The sequence below is a fragment of the Leptosomus discolor genome, chromosome 4 (genome assembly GCF_034619465.1).
Source record: "Leptosomus discolor isolate bLepDis1 chromosome 4, bLepDis1.hap2, whole genome shotgun sequence".
NCBI lineage: Eukaryota > Metazoa > Chordata > Aves > Leptosomiformes > Leptosomidae > Leptosomus > Leptosomus discolor.
Window position 1 is genome coordinate 24,741,387 of NC_141394.1, and position 24,806 is coordinate 24,766,192.

At 40.0% G+C, this 24,806-nt stretch overlaps 1 protein-coding gene across 1 annotated transcript in view; it reads right to left on the bottom strand.

Annotated features, from left to right (window-relative positions):
* The window catches only part of EGF (epidermal growth factor), a 59,912-nt gene that overhangs the window by 15,192 nt on the left and 19,914 nt on the right, over positions 1-24,806 (bottom strand). Inside the window, exons 6-19 of the mRNA XM_086464332.1 lie at positions 24,565-24,767; positions 19,723-19,848; positions 18,606-18,728; positions 16,005-16,127; positions 14,668-14,793; positions 13,543-13,679; positions 11,462-11,610; positions 9,824-9,928; positions 7,904-8,127; positions 4,007-4,174; positions 3,099-3,248; positions 2,509-2,655; positions 2,146-2,262; positions 1,011-1,136 (exon numbers count right to left, since the gene is read on the bottom strand). Of these exons, the coding sequence (XP_086320458.1) occupies positions 1,011-1,136; positions 2,146-2,262; positions 2,509-2,655; positions 3,099-3,248; positions 4,007-4,174; positions 7,904-8,127; positions 9,824-9,928; positions 11,462-11,610; positions 13,543-13,679; positions 14,668-14,793; positions 16,005-16,127; positions 18,606-18,728; positions 19,723-19,848; positions 24,565-24,767 (2,024 nt within the window). The remainder of the gene's footprint in view (positions 1-1,010; positions 1,137-2,145; positions 2,263-2,508; positions 2,656-3,098; positions 3,249-4,006; positions 4,175-7,903; positions 8,128-9,823; positions 9,929-11,461; positions 11,611-13,542; positions 13,680-14,667; positions 14,794-16,004; positions 16,128-18,605; positions 18,729-19,722; positions 19,849-24,564; positions 24,768-24,806) is intronic.

The window sequence follows — 24,806 nt, forward strand, 5'->3', positions numbered from 1 at the left end:
GCCTGGGAACATGCCTTGTAGGTGGTACTGGGACAGCTTGTCAATTCTGTCTGCGCTTCCAAACATCCTCAAAGACATGAGCTCTGGATCTCTGACTGCTGTAGGCAGAATGCCTTCTGGAACTTCCTACCTCTGGTACTTCCCGCATAATAATGACATTGTTCCTTATTTTTCAGTCATCCTTATCTGTATCGAAGAACCAAAGTCCAGTAAAGAGTATGTAAGAATTGGGTCATATTTAATGGGCTTTGAATTAAGCTATAAAGTAAAAAGGAAAAAGAAAAGGACAAAATAGAAGCCAAGACTCTCATAAAGCTCTGAACAAACTGTGTGCTAGTCAAATACCGGGGCGGGGGTGGGGGGTGGGGGGGAAGCTTCCTGTTCCTTCATATTTGCGGCTAAAATGGATTAAAAAATTAAGAAATATATGGGATGAACTAAAGACCTGGAATTAGAGCTGGATGGGAGTATCACTGGATCTGATTATTAACAAGACTCTAAATGTACTCAAGTTGTCAGTGTCAACACCTTGAACCTCATGCCTATTAAAAAGACCTGGAATTATTTGATGAGTATTATGACACACTCAATACATGCTTTCGTTTATATTCATGGCAACGATTTCCAATAAAGCTCTACCGCTTCACCTCCACTTCCCTCCTCCCCTTCCCTCTTCCTCTCTCTCCTGCAGCTACTAAAAAGAGTGCAAACACTGAGAGGAGGTATCCACTGACAACTACAGGCTTTGCATATTGATCAGTTGCTGAGGTTACCATACTTCAAACAGGAAAGGAAGAATCAAAACCAAATACATTATAAATATCAACTGCCTGGAAGAGCCACTGTTAGGATACATACACCTACCAGATTTTTCAAAAAGAACCAGAACAGCCTCATTTGACAGCTTCACAGCTTGATGCAGGGCTGGGCCAAATCATAAGACATGTCTCTGCCTCATTCATCCTGCCTCAGCCTTCCAGACACAGCACAGCCCTCACATATGCCCGTACCGTAGCAATGGACTCCGTCTCCAGTGTAGCCCTCCAGGCATTTACAGACATAGCCACCTTCCGTATTGATACAGCCTGACACGTTTCGATTACAGCGGTCCATATTTACAGCACACTCATCAACATCTGTTAAACAAAACAAGGAGAAAGGACACTTAAAGGACTTGGATAAAAAGAAAATTCTACATCTTGAATCTCCCTCAGACTATGCTGTCACTTGTCATTTGTGTATCTGGAGCCAATGGGAAGAGAAGGGCTCTGTGATCTTTTCTCGGTATGAAACTTGATGAGGATGTTCTAAAGAACCTAAGATAGTCAACCAGCTACTTTCAACAGGAGACCTAGAGGTTCCACAAATACCACTTGCTTCAAAAAAATCTCTCTTGGAGGGAATGATCCTATTCAAAACTAGCCTTATATTCTTAAAACCTACTCAGAGAGAAACTTTGATTTAAGAAAGAACACATAAGCTTAAGAAAAAAAAAAAGGTACCACAATGAAAAAGTTTACACTCATTTCACCTTCCAATTATTTTTCCTTTCCATAGCAACACAGACTCCTGTGACTCTTCATATATAGCCACCAAATGAAAAAGTGTTCTGTTTCTAATGCCTTCCTGTCTTGGCCTTTATGAGAGAGCAAAGTGCTTCCATTTTTGTTGTATGCAAGTCCAAAAACTTAAGGACCACTCTGAGCAATATGTTGTCTGATTGTTCATCTCTTTCTAGTGCTAGAGAGAAACAAGAGCAGCACTTTTATATAAACATTACATCAGGAATACTAATTTTTAAGAGATTCTTTAATACATACTTCTAAATTATACATCAACCATCATGTCTATGGGCTTTTATAAGTAGGCAATTTTTACAAATACATACATTATTCCTATTATCCCTGTTATTTCTTATTAATATTAATAAGATTAACACCGATGACTCAGGGGAAAATAAGGCATGTGATAATCAGCCATTTCATCTCACATGCTCTCTGCTCATCATCCGTTTCAAAACAAGCAATACCATTGACCTTTCCGTGATGGCTCACTCAGCAGAGCTGCCAATGTGAGAAAAAAATAGATTTTCTTCCTCTCTCCCAATCTACAGTTACCCAGAAGGTTGTATTATGTTTTTATTACCATAGCATGATTTTCCCTTCCTGGTAAATCCTTTCAAACACTGGCACATAGCACCATCTTCGAGCAAAACACACTGTGCGTTGACATCACATTCTAGTGCAGTGCAGTCATCTTGATCTATTGTTTAAACAAAAACAAACAAACAAAACCACTAGATGCATTTGGACAGATTAAAGGAGGTACTATATATAAAAAAAACCCACCAACCAACCAAAAAAACAGCAAGAAAACCAGAACATACAGTCAAAGTTTGAAACCCAGGGTTAATGATGACAAGCCTTTAAAGCCTGTGATTTCTTTCTGTTCGATGAACTTATTCAGGGCCTCACGATAAATAGAAGGAAGACAATCATCAGACTCTACCTGATACCATGATTTCAGCCAACAAAATGCTGATTTTCTGCTTTTCCCCACCGTCCATATCCTTGAATATCCCACTGCTTTGTGTGCTCTGAAGCAATGTCTCTGGTGTTGGCATTGGCACTACCTCCTTATGCACAGAGGCACTTCCTGAAAAAGATGAGAAAAAAGTGACATGGACTATTTAAATCTACTGAACTTTTTGATTTTCTATTGCTTGTCTGCTTTCTGATGATCATGGTGGTTTCCTTTCAAAATAAACATAAGCATCCTCCCAGACTACCCTGTTTCTGGCCTCAAATTATTCCTAAAACCACTCACTGGTGGGTTTTCTCAAATACAAAAGACAAGGAATGCAACTCATTGCTCACAATACTTGTCAGCACTTCACACGTCTCTCTTACTGATAAAAGGTCAAGGGAAAAATTACAATGTTCACACAACATGTTATTGTCCCAGGACAACATCCCAGAGTTTCATTCTTCAGAGAATCCATCATTCATTACGTAAAGCAAGGTGAGTATGTTCTGGTGCTATCTGTCTGGATCCTCAAGGTTTTGGGGATGGTCTTTTTTGGAACAGGAGGATTGTACCTGCTGTTGTGTTGGAAGCATCCAGAGCATGACAGGTTCCTCCGTCTTGAGTTTTCCCAAATCCTGGATGACACATGCAATGAGCAACTCCAAAATTGTTTTCACAGATCTGATCACAGCCCCCATTCTCATAAAGGCAAGGATTTGCCCCTAATGCAGAAAAATAGGCAACTTAACAAGGTCCTTCTTCAGTCAACATCTCCTTTTAGCTGTGCAGAGTTGAAGCAGTTGGAAAGAGGAGAAGGACTGACAAAAACTAGAACATCGTTTTTGGTTGTTTTTTTTTAAATTAAAAACAGTATCTATGCTTTGCTATATACATCTGTCACCTAGACTCTGGCAAAAAAGCAGATTTGCATACTCTCTAAGAAACGTATCACTTTTTTTTTTTTATATTCCTTTATTATTTCTCCTTTAATATTTAGAGTCCTAACATTCCCTGAAAGAACATTACAAGGGCATAGGGAACCTGTGATTACCTTCTCTCAATCTTGGTCTATTGAATTACTTCTTTTCTGCTTACAGGGAGATTGTTGCCACAGAAAATCAAATTATTTGATCCCAAAATAATAAATCTTACAAAATCTTTCTCTGTGTCATTTGTTGTTGTTTGTGTGTGTGAGGGGTGCTGATAAACTAGGATAAATAGGAATTAGAAGACTATGGTAGCCTCATGGCTATTGATCGGCATCTATTCTTGGGCATGATCATAAATATACGAAGTCTGTTAGCATTCCTGGGACACATGCCCAGATGATGCTTTCAATAAATGCCAGTCTGACTATGCAAGGACTTTCGAAGAACCTATTTCTGAGAAGATGAACCTTTCCCCAAGGACTTCTATTCTACTGATATCAGTGAACAAAAGGAGGCTGGAAGGGAATGACTGCTTAATTTTTGCAGTATACCTGGTTTTGCCAAAGGATGAACTACAACCATTGATGAGGGTCTCAGCATGCTGCCTCGAAGACGTACCCTGTTTTGGCCGGTCTTCTTGTCCACCCTCATTAGTGACGGCCTAGCCCAGTCAGAAAACCAAAGATGATCCTCAAACACTGCGACATCAAAAGGGTGGCCTACAAAGAAATTAGATTTCTCATTTCCATATCTGTAGAACATACACAAGAAAACATGTAAACAAAAGCAGTATCTGCATACAGGTCTACTTCTAACACAGTGGCACAGTTATAGCCACTTCTCCACTTCGATGTCTCATGGGGAGGGATAAGTGACCATGAATGATGAACCATGGGCACATGCTAGTTACGCTCTTAACAGAGGAGACTATGACACTTATCTGGCTCAGTACAGTCTCTACACTGCTGGTGACCTCCAACAAGATCAAGTTCACAAGTTGCTTCTGCCTCAGACATCATCATTTGTTGAAGCGTCATTGGGACCAGCCTTTCAGAAGTGGAATGCCTCCCTTCTCTGCTAGTAAGCGGCCCAGCACAGAGCTGCTGAGGTACACAGCTCTTTTTGCAGTCTTCACACAACAGAAAGGAGGAATCTCATGGCATTTGTTGTCCTGTGTAAGTGTACCGGCACAGGGCAGCCTGGGAAGTACAAACACTATAGCCGCTGACTCATGGAAGGACCACAAAGCCAGTGTGTGGCCTCTGGAAGTGCCAAAAGTACACTCAAGTGCAATACAGTGGTTCCACATATACATTGAATGATGTACAGACATTAACTAGACAATTCATCACAGTGCCAAATTCAGGAAGGGAATTAATTTTCCTCACTTCAGCCAACTAGCAGCAGTAGGCTGTGACTGGGTAGTCACTGTCGCTTAGCCAGCTAACTAACAGTAACAATTAACACAAACCACAGGATGCAATAGGTGATCCGGGTAGCTTCCTCTTTTCTCACTGACGACAACAGGAACCGAGACACCAGTTTAGACCAGGTAGCTAACACATGACTAATGGTAGGTGAGAGAAATCCCACCCCAAGTTCAGAGTACAGCAATTTTTCCTTGGTAGCACAAAATTATCTGCACTAGGAAAACTCATATGCCTTGTTTGACTTCCAGGAAGAAGCTCAGAAATTCAGAATCCAAAGGACACTTTCATATATAAAGGCAGACACACTTAGAGATACAAAGATCTTTGCAAAATGATTGTGACTTTTCAATACCTGTGTTGTGATAGAAAATTGTCATTAGTCCATATGGGACTATGCATTCTTTCTGTACATTTAGAAATCTCCTGCTTTCAAGATAGCCTTTGGGCAAGGTTTTTGCAATGGAAGGTGAGAACACATACTGTTCTTCCACAGATGTCCACCTGGTTTCAGAGTGGGAGCTTCCTGGCTGAAGCAGGTTTGCTTTGTCCTGGTCTTTACTCACAGTCTGAATATGCACCTCACTTTGTACCGCTGTAGTCTGAGCCTCTCTGGAAGGCAGGTTTGTAGGACAAGGGCAACGGGTGCAAGCTGGAGCATAGGAGGTTCCACATTAACATAAGGAAAAACCTTTTCTCTGTGAGGGTAACAGAGCACTGGAACAGGCTGCCCAGAGAGGTTGTGGAGTCTCCTTCTCTGGAGACATTCAAAACCTGCCTGGACGCGTTCCTGTGTGACCTGCTCTAGGTGGTCCTGCTCTGGCAGGGGGGTTGAACCAGATGATCTTTTGAGATCCCTTCCAACCCCTAACATTCTGTGATTCTGTGACTTTATGATCTGTGGTTTTGGTTTTCTGATGTAGACCTCAGCTAGGTGATGTTTAATCTCAGTAATGAAATTGAGATCTCAAAAGGTATTAGTTTTAAAAATAATAATAATTAAAAAAATAGGCTGAGCAAACAAGTAAACAGAACAACAGTTAAATTAGAACCTTGGAGAAGGAGTATGTGTTGGTATATCTTAAATATATGTGATAAACAGCCTGAAAAAAAACCCCTTTCCTACATAAGAAAAATTCTAAGACGCTGTTTAAGTGTTCTTAAGTGTTCAATTGAAGAGCATATTGTTATTCTGTTAGCAGGTCACTACCTCTACTGAACCGTGCTTAATCACTGGGTGTGAATCTTAGTTTTCCTTTCCACGATACCAGCCCAAGATCTAGATACTGTCCCCATCCAAATATTTACTTACAATTTTAGGGTCTATAGCTTTCACTCTCAACAAACATCACCCTGCTTTGATCAGCAATTCCTTAACCTCTTAGCTTATAAATACATTGAGGATTTAAAATAGAAGTGTTGTGTCATCAGTGGAGATAGTAGGAACAGAAAAGTGAGTAGTCACACGAACCCTTCCCACAACAGTGCAGCCTGACCCACTGCATGAACAGAAGGAATGGTTGTGTTGTTCAGTGCCTTGGGCGGGTGCTTACGGGCTCTTTTATTTACAGCTGAATACAAGGTTTGCAGAAGAGGAGAAATAACTTTACCTATTTTGCATGCAGCTATACTGAATGAATTGTCAGTACAGGGGCACTAGAGGGAGCTGCTGTGACGAAAATTCGTGTTACAGCAGAACGCCTATGAAGAGATGCCCGTCGCCCAGTGTACAGCTGTCAAAGAACTGAAGCTGAATTCTGGTCTCACTAGGGGCATTAGCAAAACGTCAGGACACCAAGTCTCTCTGCCTCTCTAAATTCATAGCCATACAGGTCTGTATTTCATCTCTTTCACTTCACTACAGTTGTTGATGTACTTTTCTCCCACCTCCAAAGAGCCATATCACTGCTCCAAGCCTACCTCCTTTCCCATACCCTGTGTTTCTCCAGCACTCCTAGCTCTCCTTTTCTGTTTTCTCCCTGTAAGACACTGTCTCATTCCTTGTGGAGGAACACAGTGAAACTTTCAGCAGGCTTCAAGGTCCTCCTTTGCAGATCAGTTGCAAGGTGGAGCTTACAGCAGAATACGCTCAACAGGGGAAAAGACAGGAATGCTGGGAAGTCACTCTACTCAAGGCTTTTAATGCTCCCTCCAAGACCTTACTCTGCTCACCTTCAAACAAGTGAGAGGGCATCTGGCTTAGAAGATGAACAGCAGCTGCTCAACAGAGTAGCCATATAGTCTTTATCTATGGCAGTCATAGCATTGAGCCAAACATCCTCATTCTGCCCACACATTGTATGCACACCTACAAAATAGTCCCCAGAGAGATTTCATGCACAAATGGAATTGTCCTCTCCAGAAACTAATTTGCCATGTAAGAGATTCTTAAACACATGGCTTACTTTAGATGTGCTAAAACATCAGTTCCTCATTGCTAATAGTTCTGTTCACTTACTCCAGAACAGCACACCTATGTATCAAATAACAGAAATCTCAGCCATAAAAACTACCAGCTTATTGCATAAATCATTTTTCCATTCAGTGTCTCTTTTGTATTTAGACTCGTCCCAGTGTTGAACACTGTGCAAATGCAGGTTTGTTGCTCAAGGAACTTAACGGCCAAGATTAATTCTCTTCCAGCTTACGTCAGCATAACTCACTGGTGTAATAAATACAGCAAAACCTGAATTACACTAAGCAGCCACGCATGGAACAAGCAAACAACATTTTTTACTTTTTCCTTCTTTTCATTCTTCTGTGAAAGCAGAGAAGTTCTCTGTACAATGCAAAGTGGGTAATTAGTAAAAGCAGAGAGTGTTAGAAAGGTGATGTTTTGCTAAAATGAGTAAATAGAAGTCAACAGGATAACAGAATGAAGAACTAAGTGATGCCATTAACCTTGACACAGAGTTGCATGGGATACTCGGCACAGCCTGGCCAGTAATTCACATGCACGTATGCAGATACACACACACGTTGCCAAGCAGCAGTAGGTAATTATCAACCCCAAAGCCTCACCTACATCATTCTGTGCAAGAATTCGTCGATCAGAACCATCCAGGTTTGCAGTCTCAACCACCGACTGCTTAGCATCACACCAGTACAGCCTGTTGGCTAGGTAGTCGAGAGCTATTCCACTGGGCCACACCAGACCAGTGCTGGCTATAACCTGACGATCGATGCCTTCTAATGAAGAGCTGTCAATCCGGGGATTGACCCCCATGTCAGTCCAGAATAATCTCCTTTAGAAAACAAAATGCATACAGGAAGTCAGTAAGTAAATGTTTGTCCTCCTCTCCATGGAGTTCTTTCAAAGCAGAATGATCAAATCAGAGTAATACAGGCCTGAGGCACATGAGAAAAAGTGCATCCTTCAAGCAAATATATTGGCTGCTGATCTCTTCACACTTGTCATAAGACTTCAGGTGATTACACTGGGACTTATGCAGAATCCCCACTCTGTTGGCACAAAAACTTTGAAAAACAACTCCCGCCTATGCTAACTGCCAACTCTTCATATCTGCTTTTTGTGTTTTCCACGTGATTGCTAATAGCAGTTTAGCAAACCCAGACAACAGAATATGATGCATTAGCCAGCCCCTTGTCTAAATAAGGGCGTAACAATGCACAAATGGAACCAAAATTACCTATCACCCATAGAAAGCCAGCAAGAGTCCTCAGGTTATTTTGTTTTTAAAAATTAAACCAGTATCAGGCCCAGCCTCTTTCCTTCTTTTAATAAAATCATGATTCTCAGGGTCTCCCTCTAGAGTCCTGAGTGTTACTGTTTTTCAAAGAACAGACAGTGCTAGATGGCAGCTCAAAATAGGGGTAGCCAAAACCACAAATTACTTCTGAAATCTGGACTCCAATCTTTCCAGGCATCAGCTGCCTCTGTCAGGTTTACTGAAATAAGCCACAGATTCATCTAGCTGTATTTACGTGAGAAAATAATCAGTATTTTCAATAGCCTTAATTGTGTCTCAGATCCTTCTTTAATACTGACTTTATAATTATGGACATTGCTATAATGTCTGTTCCTCCTTTCACTATTAACTTTCTAATATGAAAGGTTTTAATGATGTTTGCTCCTCCCATGCCTCTTGTAGCCTTTGCCTCTACCAATAATTGTAAAAATCAGTCTCCCTGAACCTACCTGCTCTTAAAATTTTTCCGGAAAAATGGCTGTACCACATTCAACCTCTACTGAAAGATTCTTTCAGATCTTTTATGTCCAGAGTGAAGCTAACAAAACACGCTCCCTAACTCAGTTTCATTCCTTCATTCATCAGTACTTAGTTCTAGCAGGATATGAGCATCCAAAAAAAAAAAAAAAAGAAATCAATATATTTCAAATCATCCTACTACAGGCATATCGACTGAAGTCCATGGGGTTTGCCATTGATTAAAATGGCCAGAATTTCATCAGGATTTTAAACATCCAAAACTCCTGTGATCATCTCAGCCCTAGATAAGAAGATATAAGGTGCATTTAAATCAATGAATCTCCACAACAGTAGATTTGGCTTAGTTTCCTCAGAAACTGAAAGATGGTCAAAAAAAACCTTTGTAAGCACCATTTGTTAAAAGTGACTATGTTCTTCACACTAATAGATATGGAAGCAAGAAAGTTTGTAGTGTGGTGCTTACCACTGTCAAGATGACTTCAGTTGCTCGTGTTTTTCTTTAGCTTAAACTGCATACGACATCTTTAATGCATCTGGTATTTTTTTAAATCGATATGAAAAATGAACACATCCCAACTCACAAAAGAAACTCATCAATAAAACATTGCAGTTCACACAGCTCTGCAAGGCAGTGACTATCCTAACATGAGACTAATGCACTTTTTGACTGCCAAAAGGGCAAGGCTGGCATGCTCATTTTTAAAAAGCTTCCCCGAGCACTACACAATTAACCGCGTTCATCACTCCTTACTTAGCAAACGGGTGAATGGCAATCCCTCGGGGCTGGGAGATATCCTCCCAGATGATCAATTTTCTTTGCATTCCATTCAGATTGCTCCTTTCGATGCGTGCCTTCCTGCAATGCACACGGCACTGTTAGATTCTCCTTGCTATCTTTTTAATTACCTTCTCAGGCAGAATGTACTGGTTTTGCACTGTTTTAGTTTAGCACAAAACTGTCATAAATAACTTTACAATGACAGGAAATAATCCTGCTGGTGTGGGATGTCTAGTTGTTTTATCAACAAGTAATTCACGTCACAGACTCATTATCTGGTGCAGGGCATGATGATAAAATACCCTCTGCTCTGCAGGAGACGTGAAGTTCTCCTTTTTCGGTCAAATCACGAGTTGGAAGTATGATCGCTAATAGATAAATGTTAGCTTGAAATGGAGTCAGGAGGAAAACCAGCTCCTAACTGAGTGACATTATCAAATGTATAAAGAATTTTAAAAAATATTTTTACATAGCATTTGTCATACAGAAATCACCAAGCCTTTTACATACTGTATCTATTTTACAGGAAAAAATGAGGCTGAGGTCCTTATGATCACTCATAAAATCTATGGCAGAGTCAAGTACAGAATCTACATTCCCAGTCTCTCAATCCAACTTTTTGCCAGAAAACTGTACTTATTGCTACAAACTTCACCTTGTGAAACAAGTATCAGCCTCTACCTGAAAGCAAGCCTACAGTCTTCCATGCCTATCTGAACCTGCAAAGAAAGGCCACACAAATGTGGAAGGAGAAATATATTCATGCAAATGTGGAATACAAACAGGTAAATGCTGCATCTGAGAAGGAAGTGGCAGATACAAATCCGCAGCTTCACCCTTGACTCTTGTGTTCAGAGGCAAGCACCACAATTTTCCAGTTCACAAGAAACACCGGCATATTTATGCAAGAGCACAGTCATGTAGAGAAGATTATACCTAATAGCAAGGAAGTGGACTAGCAGCATATTTAAAAGGGAGAAGGAGTCTTCATGATGTGTTCTGATCTGACACTGCCTTTTCACCAAAGCAAATTTGGTTTCTCCCTGCGTGTAAGGTTAGGTATCAGGGGAAATGTGAAGTCATGTTGTCTGCCAGTGGTCATTCCTCTTCTATTAGAGATAATTGACAAAGACTTTTCAGTAGCTTAAAAGGGCATGATTCTGGCTGTCAACAGTGCTGACTTCTGCCCAAGTTGTACTCAGTGCAGTAATATTCATTATTTTACATATGTATATATAAAGATAAACCTATATACACACACACGCAGTGTATGTATATAAATATGAGTGTATACATATATATACACATGTGTGTGTGCACATGTATATATGTATATATGCAGTACATGCTTTAGACTCCTTGCAACTCAGTCCAAACCTTTGCTTCTTGGAAAGACAGAGATAAAAATAGAATAGCAGACTCAAAGTGAGCTTCCAGCGTTTCAGTTTTAAAGAACCTTCCAACTGTATATACTTGAGATTAAAGCTACCCAATCAGAATGTGAAGCGTTCCTGAATTTAGAGCGATATCTCAGCTATTTCTGTATCACCAGTCATTTATTCTAAATATTTTATGGCATGCTTCAACATAAATGCACTGAGGAGCATGTACCCTCTGTCTGTCCAATACAATTTGCGATTAATCCAGTCCACAGCAAGGCCTTCGGGTACGTCTATAGCTTCATGAATAACTTTTTCACGATTTGAGCCATCCAGATTAGCTCGTTCTATCCATTTCAAGGCAGTGTGGGCAAAGTAAATCTGTGAAGAAATAACAGATGAGGTGTTATTAGTTCCCATCACACTTTCTGCTCTATTTCCCTTGTCTAATGGTTCCACTTCTAAAATAGCTTTTTCATCTTGAAAGTTCCCTGAACTGCTTATTCACACAAAGCTGCGCGGGTAACCTGTGATCCCTGATCAAATAAAAAGGCACTTATCCTTCAACTAGGATGACTTCTACAGGCAGCTTGTGCTTAGCTGTAAATCCTGGTTGCCCTATATACAGCCCTCTGAATACCCTGTGCTTTTGTTTCAGCGAGCAGCTACCTCACATGAAGCACAGCCAAGGAAGCAAAAGTAGGATCAGGCAAAAAGAAGCATGTTACCATTTCACTGGCTGCTCATTTTAAGAAGCGGGGCACGGGGAGGAGAGAGTAGTAGTGTATATGTGTCAAGGAGCTGGGAAGGGAAAAGAACTTCTATAATTTTCTTCTATTTATTTTCTCTTTCAGCCTGCGCTTGCCTTAATTTTTTACCAGGCGTCTATTCCATAAGTCTCTAACATTTCCAGAAGAGGCTTCTAGTTTTGGATCAAAATAAAAGTTCTCTGCTGGTGGTGAAATTAGGTTTGTGTTTTCCAAGGATCAGGAAAAAACATTTGCCTTCTATTTGATACCCAGAGGGAGCCAAACACTGTATGGCAGAACCATACGCAAAGCAATGCTAAGGCTTTCTTTGCAAATGGTAACAATGAAACAAATAATGTTGTTTTGACACTAACCACGAGGCCAAACAAAGCAGGAGGGAGTCCTCTCACACTAAACCAGCTAATTCAGCTACCATGGGAGCACAGAGCGACGCGGAGCTAATTCACCTGGCACCTCAGCCCTGCACTGCCAGGACCAGGCTGCTGCAGCCTGGCTGGCCCGCTGCCCCGTGCCTTGCCTCCTCGCTGCCAACCCTGCAGAGGCTCCCCACCGAACCGGGACAAGGGCACACACCCGGCGTCACCAGCGCCACTGATTTACGTTCAGCACAGCGCAGAACAACTGCTAGAGCCCCGGCAGGGCCCTATTTCAGGAGCAAGTGGCGATGTTCCAGCAGTGCCTGAAACAATCCTCCTGCAACACAGCTCTGGTAACATTCGCGTTTCTTTAGCTGTGCCCATCCAGACCTTGAGATGTTTCCAGCAACTTAGCTGAGCTCCTCATCAGCTTTCACTGTGCCATCCAGAATCTTTTTGTAACACTTTTACAGTATAAGTAAGTCTCACTGTGGGAAAAAAGAACTATCTGCCACAGGAGGTTTAGCAAAGCGCAGCTGAATCCCTGTTCCTCCCAAGTCTGCTGGCAAGGAGAAGGGGCACCGGGATGCAGCCACACAGACAAACAGCTCTTTATGCAAAGAAGACTTCCTTTTCCAACAGCAATATCTTGTAATATGAGGAATACGTTTCATAAGAGCAATAAACCCAGCGAGTGTTCAACAGTTTTGTTCAATAAGGTCAGGACATGGGATGTAATTCTTGTTAAAATTACTCCTATATTTAGTAGGGATTGTGGGTTGTAGGTGTACTGGAAAAAAAGATACTGCTGTTTTTAGAGCTACCCAGTGAAAAAAAAAACTCACGGTATATTTCCAGAAAACAGCACTGAAATATTAAGGGGCAAAACTATCAATCACATAATATTTCTTTGAAATTTAAATCATGCCTCAAGTGAATTTAGAAATCCAAATTCCCTTGAATTAGCCATGTCAATGTACAAACCACATTCAATCGATAATTAAAGGATGACACTCTTCAACTGATGTTTGGCATACTATACCAGTTGTGCTTCTGGACAGGCAACAGAACAACAAGCAGCACAACATATAATCTGGATCACTGACAGCAGAAAGGTTAAGGCACGTGAAAGCTCAATCCATTTGTCCTTGCAACACTTCAAAATCCTCTCATTTTTAATGCCTTACCTTATTTTCCACCGGGTCAAAGTCCAGAGCTAAGACTATTCCCATCTGCCAGTCAAGTAAACTTGCATAATCTGTTCCATCAAAACTGATCTGGCGGATATCTTGGCCATTTGCAAATAACAAAAATGGCTTAGGACCTGTTGATGAAAATTTGCACATATGTTAATTCCACTAGGTTCAAAGTGATCTCGAGCCTGCATTACTACCTAGCTAACATTGTTAAGTAAGTAACTGTAGAAGACAAGATAAGGAACAGAAGCACAAAGAAATGGAAGACCCTTGTCCTACATTTCACTTCCCTCAGAAATAAAAGATAAACGTGAATATAGGTTTTCAGCATCAGTGCCTTGCTCAAGATCAGCCTCAAAATTTGTGATAAAAGCAGTCACTAGCCTCGCTGCATTTCATGCTGAGTGACTTAGCCTCAAGACAATCTTCCCTCTGCATTTCACAGCATCACCATAAATGCCAGAACACTTCTGCACATGAGAAGCCTTTCATAGTAAAAGCAAGAAAAATGCTGTGCTCCAAAAGATAAAGCTTTTCCATTATACCTGAAACAAACCAGAAACTTCTCTTTCCTACTCTATCTCATGCAATTGCTTATACCTTGCTTCTCACCAGGGTCTGCCCTTTTCTCCAAAGAAAGAAAAGGGTCTGGAAACCAAACATGCACATCAAATACCTGGGCTTCCTGGGACCAGTGGGGGAGAAATAGTCTTGTAAGGAAGATTATTCAACAGACTATTCCCTGCCCTGTTCTCCAAATGTAGACACCTCAACCCCAATTCTGTAACAGTGGGAAGAAACCACACCCACATTTATATGGAGGCACAAAACCCCAAATACTGCAGATAGACCTTCACAGTACAGAAGTCCAGAGTGAAATGCAGAGGTTAGATAATAGTCTAAATTGCCTGTGAGGAAGACTGAACTGTATACAGGTGCTTGTACTAGTATATTTCTGAAATGGGTTATTTTTCCAACAACTAATATTTCCCAAGTTTCACGAACTAATCTAAAACCAGTGCACAAACGGATCCTAGTTATGCAATCCTCCTTAAAGGATTCTCAAATGTTTTTGCTTTTATTGGCAGAAATATGCAGGCATGCCAAGATACTGACCTATAGCAGTGCAGTGCTTCCTGTCTCGCTGAAGCTTGTATCCAGGAAAACATGTACACTCCCAAGAGGACGGGCTTAAAGAAGAACATATCTGACTACAGCCACCATTATCTGGAGATGTACAACCTTAAACAGAGCATTTGAACAGTTTAACTTTGCCATTCAAAGAAAAAAAAAACCAACAAAATCAGAGATATAAGTAAGAGAACAGTTCACTCTGCTTAGGATTTCTACAGTGCAAAGCACATTAGTGCCTGATAGATTTGCTGAAAGGCTTCCTGCTGACAGCAGAAGTCCAGTGAAGTGAAACCAAGTTAGTAGTAACTTCTTCTAGTGTTTTTCCTGAAAATTCACAACACGAGGTGGCAGGGTGGGATGTATGAAGAGGGCTTCCCTGTGTTCATTATTTCAGAGAACTCTTTCTCCCACGCAAATCTCATCCCGTCTACATGTCCCATCTACGGCAGAGTAACAAATTTTGTGAGAATTTGCACTCCATGCAATAAACAGCAAATTAATGCCATTCTCTCCCCAGAAGTAATTAGGCTAGGATGGTGAATTGATACTTTCTAATATTACTTTCAGGCAAAAAGAACCACCTCTTTCTTCTTGGGGCTGTACAATGATTATAGCCAGATTGCCAACCTGAGCTTACCCTGTGGAGTGTCCCTAGAAAAACATCAACAATGACTGAACCTATGTATACAGTACAGTCCACAATACTCAGGGGATGTAAAAAGGGAAGGGTATTTTTTGAGCTGTAAATCTGGCGTTAATGGAGCTACCTTGATCCCTAAGACTGAAAAGATACAGTTGAAAAGTTACAATCCCTGTAACTTTTCCATAAATCTGGAAAGCTTGCTGGGTTAGATTAGTGGGCGCAGCAGCTTCAAATATTCTGACTGCAAAAATTCCATTTGTGGGTAATTAGATGAAATTGCTGTAAGTTAGAGTGACTGATCCTGGGCTGCATGATGTCAATAAAGTCATCTTCAGCTTTCACCCAAGCCCTAATTTTGTACCTATATTTCCACTCAAATATATATTTTAGATGTCTCCTGCAACAAACACCTGGGAGATGCCTTACCTGTGCTGACAACAAAAGAATATGGCCTGTAAACATTGGATGTTGCTTCTAAGAAACAATTATTAAAAAACAAAGATGAATATTGCTGGTCTTGGCACTCAAAGCGCCTGACATTCCATTGCCTCCTATCTTGTACAATCATTTGCAGCTGTGCAAAGTGAGTGTAAAATACCTTCATTCACTTCTGGCTCTCAGTGCCATGAGTAAACAGAGTTTGTCAGTCACTACAGCTAGAAAATATGTTACTTACCTGTGCATGATTTGCCATCCGCTTTGAGCACAGATCCTTCAGGACAAAAGCAAACAGGCCCTTTAGATGTTTGAAGGCAACCATGGCTACATTCGGTGTCATTACTTCTACAGGAAATTAACTCTACAGTGGTTTAAAGAGGAAAAAAAATTTGAATTATGATTAAGGTTTTTACTAAGCCCCCCAGAAGAGATGTTAACATTTTGTTAAACAGCAAATGAAAAAGAAAGAAAAAAAGAAAAAGTGACGTTGAGAGTACAACACCTCGGTGATCTTCCTGGGGTTTGTTTTGGTTTTTTCCAAAAATTATTTTTCCCACCTTCTCCTAATTATAGCAAAGAAGAATGACAAAATTCCTGAAGCCGTTATACTGATCAGCTTTAACTTTTCCAAAGTTGTATGAAGACATGTTATCAACATAGAAATAATTTAGAAAACTTTCTTTTTTACATTTCATCAAAAATAAATCAGGTTTTGAAAACTACAAGGAAGTTATACTGAATGGATAAGTAAAAAACACAAACAGAATGAGGAAAAACTACTTTCCTACTACTCCAAGGGTAACGGAGCCAAAATGAATGAAAACAGGAGATGAACCTTCCAGAAATAAAGCTATGTTCCTTAGTGGCAATTTTTTAAGCTGTAGGGACAAAACCACATGAGGACCTGGCAATAGTTTTCCTTTATTTTCCATTATAGTTGTTGGAGTGCCAATATTTTTTCTGAGTATTTCTTTAATGCAATTTCACAGGATATGCTCCTTCCACCTTCTGTGTTGCAGTGCTGCATCTCTTTATGCCAGTTCTAGTGCCATATGGCAACACTCCCTGGAAGACTGGAACTAATGCAAGTTTCCCACAGCTGCTTCTTTGAGTCAGCTGCATACACTGGCTTAAATGGTGCATAGCTGTTGCAAATACTGCTTCTCCAGGGCAACTGTGCTCTGGACTGGATTGTTCTAACCCTTTAAGCACAGTGAAGAGGGTCAAGAAACTGATCTCGTATTTCTTTCTGACCAGAGCTTATGACTTTAGATGAAAAGCTTCATAAAAGACTAGGAGGACAAAGCATCAAAATGTCTGGTCAGCATGCGGACGTCTCACCTTTCATCTCTCTCTCTCTCAAGTTGCATAGTTGGTGACATATCTGCCTTGTGCTGCAGTAGTTAAGGAGTTATACTGTCCATGCTGCATCCCTAGCCTGTGTTAGAAAAACATTATTTTCTATCTAATTCGAGCCGCTCAAAATGTAGGCGTGTAGTTCAAGCTAGTTGTTCAAGCTAGGACTGAGTTGCAGAGTGTCTAAGTGTTGTTTTGGACACAAAAGGATATCCCACCTCCCAGTAGTCGCTGGCTACAGGTCTCCCACAGGTATTCTGCCGGCCTTCTGCAGCTGCCACATGTCCTGGATGTCCACATTTGGGTTACTGAATCCTGCTTCTGGCTCTCAATAAGGAGGGAGAAGTGACTCTTGGAGGTCTAAAATAGACTGACTGCTAGAGTCTGTTAGACTCTATGGCTACATTCACTCTCTAATAGTGATACTTAATATACCCTAGGTCCTGATCCCACCATGATCCAGACTGAACTCACTGGTGTGCACTGGCATGTCTACTTGAGGCATATACCAGTGTTTTATTTCCATGGAAACAAGGTAGAAGGACCTTTGTCTATGGCTAAGTTTCACTTCATTGTGAAATAGAAAAGTGACTGGGAATATCCCAAGACCTCGAAACTTGGATGCATGTCACATTTTATGTTCTAGACTTACTTTAGAAAGGATTAATTCATTTGTAAGCTGAATATATACAGTGCTACATAAACGGAAGAAAACCCCTTCACCTCTGACTTCTTACTATGACCAAAATGTGGTCCTTGAAGCTTACTGACAAGACAGATCTTTGGGTTTTGCCTCCACTTCTCTGTGTTCTCTGCATTTAGTTTACTCACATTTAACCAGCTTCAGAGAACTTCCTGCTTTAAGGACCTATGTTGTATGGATAAGTTCTCTCAGACATGCTTCTTATACACAATTTAATAGATAAAAGAAAAAAAAAAACCACTACACAGGTGCAGCAGATCCCCAGAATAAACGACTTTATGAGTACTTCTGTGTGTCTTGCTTGTTGTAAACAGATGCATATGCATTTAATTTCATTAATGTCATACCCATTAGCGATGCTATCAACCCTGATCTGAAGAGAAAAAAGATGATGTTGTAAGCTGCTCATTCAGAGACTGCGTAAATTCTTATGTAGGATAGCCAGAGTGAGCCAAATCCAGAGACCACATTTAAAAAGATATAAATCCTTATCTACCTGCAATGTGTCACAGAGCTTAATGTGAGCAAAGAGGTCTCTCTGGAGATCTAACTCCTTTTTTTTTTTTCTCCTGAAGAGGCTCACACTTGATTACTCACGTGTAACTTACACTTCCTTAAACATGACATCTGAATTTGGTTCACTCTGTTTAAGCTGATCCTACTTACATAATGAGGGATTGGACGAAGCAATGCAACAGACAAACTTTCAGCAGTTCCAGTGTTAAATGAGGACTCTCTCCAATATGACACTCAAAGCATTTATGTATTACTGCTACTTACCATGACACGTTTTCCTATCAGGCAACAGAACAAAACCTCTTGGGCAGGTGCAGTAATAGGAACCAGGGATGTTCACACAGCCCAAAGTACAGCCATGATTCCAGAAGCCACATTCGTTGATATCTGCCAAAAGAAGCACTTGCAATGTCAGAATACTGTCATCAACCAGTGTCAGGGAATAGATTAATGAAACAAACTAACAGTCTTCAAGAGGTACCTCTTTTTCCCAATATTTTTTAAAAAAAATATATTTGTCCTAATAAATGATAAAAGGCAAGTTTGCAGACCTTATTCAAATAAGATTTTAAAACCTTCTAGCAAAACCTACTCAGGCTGCATGAGTTCAGCATAGGTGCCCAGAGGACTTTCTAAAGTATGCCTTCCCATGCAGATTCCAGTGCCAGTTAAATCCTCTAAGCACCAAAAATATTTACATTGGACCTTTTCTTCAGAGAAAAATTCTTTTAAAAGAAATTGTCTCCAACATGACTTAAATAAAATTCTGAAAACACAGAAGTGGTTTAGAAGCTGAAATTCAGAAAGCAATCCTGGTGAATTTCCTGAGAACTGGATGGCTGCTGCTCAGGCAGGTCTGTAAGTCCTGTAAACTAGGAATTTTGGTGCCTTTATATCTTTTCAAATATGACCATGTAGTGAAAAAGATGCTTCTAAAAGTGATATGTTAACTATTATTAATAGTAATGTTAGATTTTTATTAAAACAATCGAGATTGAAACATTTAGAAGCAAGTTAAGAATTAGTATCTTTTGAAAGTGGGACTTAAGACAGCCATCTTGTTGCAGGATTTTTCAATGATTCACCTTTGCTGATATATCTGGTTTAATTTTTATTTAAAAATTAAAGAAGCATATCTGCTTATCAGAAGCTCTTTAACTACTCAGGCTGTGACCAACATTTCTCACAAGAAAAGCACTCATGACACTTTCATAGGTCTCCTAGACTATTTCAGAACCTGGAAGGACACAAAATTTAAATGGCACCACCAGAATTTTTAAGAACTCATAGTATTTTTCATGCTTAAGATATGAGTAAAGTAAAAGAACAGAAGAAATTTTTCATCTGATGGAATAAAGCTGACAGGAGATTCATATAATACCTTCACAAAACTGCTTATTTCGACTTAAAATGAAACCACTAGGACATTTACACCGATGACTCCTTGAGTCTGGCCTGCAGATTCTTCTTCTGCACTTTTCTTTGTTCAAATCACAGGTTCCTTTTTCTGGAAGAACAAATATGATGTAAATGTAATGCAGTTCTTACCGTATCAGCCTTCAAGGAGAAACTATTTTGAGCAAAGATGCTCAGTGATGTGTCTTCTTCTCAACAGCTGCTTGCTCAACCCAAGGAACTCTTATTAATGGAAAAATAACTTCTACTATTTTCTATTGGTAAAATCAGGCCAAAAAGTCACTATAAAAATGAAAGTACTTGGAAGACTAAGAGTAGGTCTGTGCAAATGATCACTTCTATCTCTATGTCAGCACAAGCAAACCTAGAGAGATCCTGAAGCAGGTGATGGTTTCATTTGGGTGCACAGCTATAGCAACTATGAAAGCGAAACCCTGTGTAGCAGGCTTCATATGCCACCAGTCCTGCACAGTATTATATGTTACAAGGCTCTGGTAAAAAACTTACAAAGACAGTGACAGTAAGAGGGCACACACAAAAAGAGAGAGAGGAGAAATTTTTTTAAAGAGAGAGAGAGTATACAAAGACTGGAAATTATTAACACAAAGCAGTGTTCAAGTCTCACATTATTTAACAAAAAAATAGCTGGACAGATCATAATGTTTCATTTGGACAAAAAGTATTAGCATAGTCTAGAGGATCTTTGTACTGGAGTGGATACTTTTTTCTGACTACGAGAAATATAAATGTTATAAATCTTGAACTCAGATTAAAACTCAGAACGTTTCTGATGTCCAACAAGATATGCTCAAAGTTTCTTCAAAGGAAGCAGCAAAAAGTACCCAATAGATCACCTTCGTATTTCACCTGCTTCACAGAAAGAGACGAACAGGTATTCAAGTATCCTTTTTCATGGGAAGGATTTGCAAAGGCTTGTGTCCACGCTCAGCTATCTTTTAGAGCTGGTGTTTTCGCAGATATGCAACATTCATGGTTTTATTTTTGTCTCCCAAACTATTCTTTTTGTTTTAATCTTCCTAATCTTCTTCTGGGGTTGCTTACCCCTTTCCCAAGCAAAGAATAGCTGAACTGCTGCTACTGAATGTGGGTATACAGCCACCCACACACAACACCATTTTTGCCCTGTGCTGCCTGTGTAACATATAAGAAATCATGGGCTCATACAGGCAAAGAAATTTCTATATGAACAATTTCCTTATGCTTTTTCCAATTTACCCTCTAAATTCCAAGAGATGGAAAGCAGCATAATATTTAAGCTTGACATTCAGTCTTCTGCTAGCCACAACAGAGAAAATGGTGGCCATTTGTGGTGCTGGACATTTCACATCTATAAAAGACTGAAATAATTTCCCAGACAGACACTTCAGCTTGGCTGAAATCAACATCGCACTTACTTGCGTCAAAACGATTAATTCTTCTCTAACAAAAGTTGTATCACTAAATGAGGAATGATGAATGGATGACTAGAGGGATATTATCTATGTTATTAAGCATGTCATCTTTTGAGAGACTTGACTTTTACATAGTTTTAGCTAAGCCTCTCTTTTTGTAGAACTAGTTTTGAATTAGGCCCTTAATTTTTGTCCCTACTGACACTGAATCAGGAACATACAGTAGTGGAGTGTCTAATCTTCAGATACAGAGCTCTTTAGAATGACAAAAGTGCAAGTGCATGCAATCACAAAACAATACAAAACAGAAACAAGACCGCATTCAAGGCTTATGCTTATCACTGCTGCTGGCGTTTTGCCCCTTGCTGTACCATTATTGGTCTAATGAGATCTAAGACACCTGAGAACTGCAGAAGAAATAACAGAAGCAATAATTTTGCCACTTGAGCAATCTCAAGAATATTTTTTTTAATCGAATAATTATTAGAACTCGATATTGTCAAATCAACATGTAAAAAAAAAAAATAATCATATTTCAAAACTTAAAGTGAATCATAGAAGGACAGAAAGGTTTGCGTTGGAAGGGACCTTAAAGATCAATCCCCCAGCCATGGGCATGGACACCTTCCATTAGATCAGGTTGCTCAAAGCCCCATCCAATGTGGACTTGAACGCTTCCATGAATCACAAAGTTAAGGTAATTTTTTCTGGAAGAACAACCATTATGAGCCGTACTTTCTGGTTTGTTTGTTTGTTGTCAGCTTTTTCCCTCCCATAACCTCTCTTACATGGAAATGGGTGTTCTCAGATAATAGCCTGGTGCTGGTATCTTATACTGGAAAGAAACACAATGTAATTCTTCAAAAAAATATCCTGAGTGTACTGAATATCATTAATCTGTCAGAGAATATACTTCAAAAAAATTCCAGAGGTGGCCTTTGAGATTTTAAGGTGATTAAAATATTTTATGAGCCATTAATAAAAGTGTGAAGAACATTCCATCAGGCATTTATAAATACACATACTGTCATCAAATCTAGGGTTAGCTGTCAAAGAGAGTTGAGGAAAATTAGAGGTCATCTTCCAGATACTGCTGTACTGAAGTTGTTGTGAGGGGTTATAGCAAACTTGTAGCTGAATTAATGCTTTTTTCTGCAATTATTGGCCCTGACCAATCCAGGAAAGTCTTTCAAAAGAGAAAGTGAAGAAGGGATATGAGGAATTTAAGTACTAAAATAAATAATCCAAATTCCAGTTAAAAAAAATCAAAACACGTCAGTTGAGCATTTCTTGTCAGTTCCCTTTTCATCTAAAGGAACTCACTTGCCAGCTGCTTTAAAGAAGCCCTGATGATAATTCACAGCTGACACTACATTGCAACATACACTTTCCTAGCTTGTATAGAGCATCCAATTAGTCTAGGTATGCTTTTATCTCCAGGTTTCTCTGTTGTAAGATTGGCTATAAATCTCATTTGTACTCCAGGCTCATTAGTCCTCCTTTCATCCCAGTTCTTGCACTGAATAAGCCAAGTAACATACATGCAAAGTCCAAAAGGTTCATCTGGATTCAGCCTGTTAAGCTTCTTTCTACTCCATCACTTCCCAGACATTTTTACAAGAAGGTATTTGGAATTAAAAAAAAGTGCCTACTGCTGACAAAACTTACTGTCATACAAAAATTTACTAAACATGTTGGAAATATAGGGGCATATACTACAAAACATTTTAAAACACTGGTAGTTTGTTTACTAATAAAGGTGGGGAAACCCTCTTTCCTGTGGAAAGAGAAACACCAGAAAGCAGCATATTCTGGTGGAAGAAGTGGAGTTAATCTTCTGAGAGAGATTAAAAGCTAAATGCCCATAGCCAATGAAAGTATGCTACACACTCTTGTAGAGAGGACACATGTAACACAACCAATAGCCCCTGAGATTCAAGAGACCATTATCATGAACTACCGTTCTTGGTCATTGTTTCTTCCTCTCCATCTTCATGCGTATGCAGACGTGATGACAGACACCAAAGGAGGCCTCATGAGACCTTCCAAATCTAACAACCCTGAGATGTGTGGACATGCCACTGTCTGCACCACAAACGTATCCTTCCCTAGTTACTCTGTGTGAGACCACCAAATGCGTTAGTTGAAAAAAGTGCCTCCATTTGCCAGCATGACAGTTTTCCTCGAAGGGAGCATGGAACAGGTATTGCCTCTGAATGGAGGTTCCCTGTGTTCACACCTATAAGCTTGATATCCAGGAACGCTTTCTCTTCTGCATCTCAACAGCTCTTTGCACTGCATTTGAAGGGGAAAGTTCCCTTGAAGAGTTTGATTGTCCCACTCAGACCAGGCTTCAGGAAGGAGAGACAGCATGGTACCATGTAAAGCTGTAGGTTGGCATGAAGAAAGACAAAGCCTATTTCATAGTAGACAGAAATGGTTCAAAAGAGATTCTTACAGTTTCATTTTCAACCATATGAACAAAGACTACTTTCTCTTCATGTCTTTATACCACCTCTACCTCTGGGAACCCATGGCCATCTTCCCTTAGGAGTTCTGCAACATTTCCTCGACACACAAATGCCTCTATGCTGTTTACTGAGTTGTTCGTATCCAAGCGAAACTGGTGACAAAAGCTATTCCATTGAAGCAAGAACACTCTGTGTCTGTTTTCCAGAGATCAGAGAACAAGACATTATTTCACTTGGACGCTGCCCATGTCCTACTGCCTCAGCAGGCATCCTCAAGGAGAGTGAGCTATGCATAGTCAACTACCTTCATTTTCTGATCCGCAGAGAAAGGCAGTGACATGACTGTCATGCTATAGGCTGCAATAGATAACAATTAAAGAGAGCCAAGTCTCCTACTTCATAGTGATTATGGCAACTTCAAGTCTGTCTAAAACGGGTTGACTCTTAATCCAGCCATTTCACAGCAATCACTCGTAGGGCATACTGTGCACTTAAAATCCTGCAGTGCCATAATAATCAGAGGTGTTTAAATGCACATTACAATAAAACTGCCAGAAGGGAACAGACATTTGATGAAGTTAATCTACACAGTGTATTAAAAAGCTGTATGTTTTGTGCATTTAGTAGGAAAGTATAAAAACATCTTTGTGTAAACAAAGGGAAGAGAAGGAGAAAACCACATTTTTCTGCATATGTATTCATATTAACGAAATAAGCAGTTCATGCTAGCACACTTCCAGCCTGATACTCCAGCTGGAGCTACACACACCAAGCAGAACTCTGGATCACTGAAGTTAAAGGAAACTTTTTCCTTGACTTCATGAAGGCCTGGAATTTTGCCAAAGATATTTATTACTGTGAAAAATCTGAGTGTATGACATTATTATTCTCACACATACAACTGTACCATTACAGTTTACTTACCGAAATCCTGAGAATCTGTTCTTGCACCTGGCTGTTTAAATGGATGTACCACTTTTATGTCCACTGGTGGAAAAAATGATGGCTTCAGACTAATTGTGACTACGACTTTTCCAGTATACTTGTTGGCTCTCCATATCATACCGGATTTCAACTCTGAATAGTAGAGGTGCTCAGCAAAGAGAGACATACCAAGCAATTGATGTCTACAAGAAAGAGAAAATAGCAAAATGCGGCAGATTACC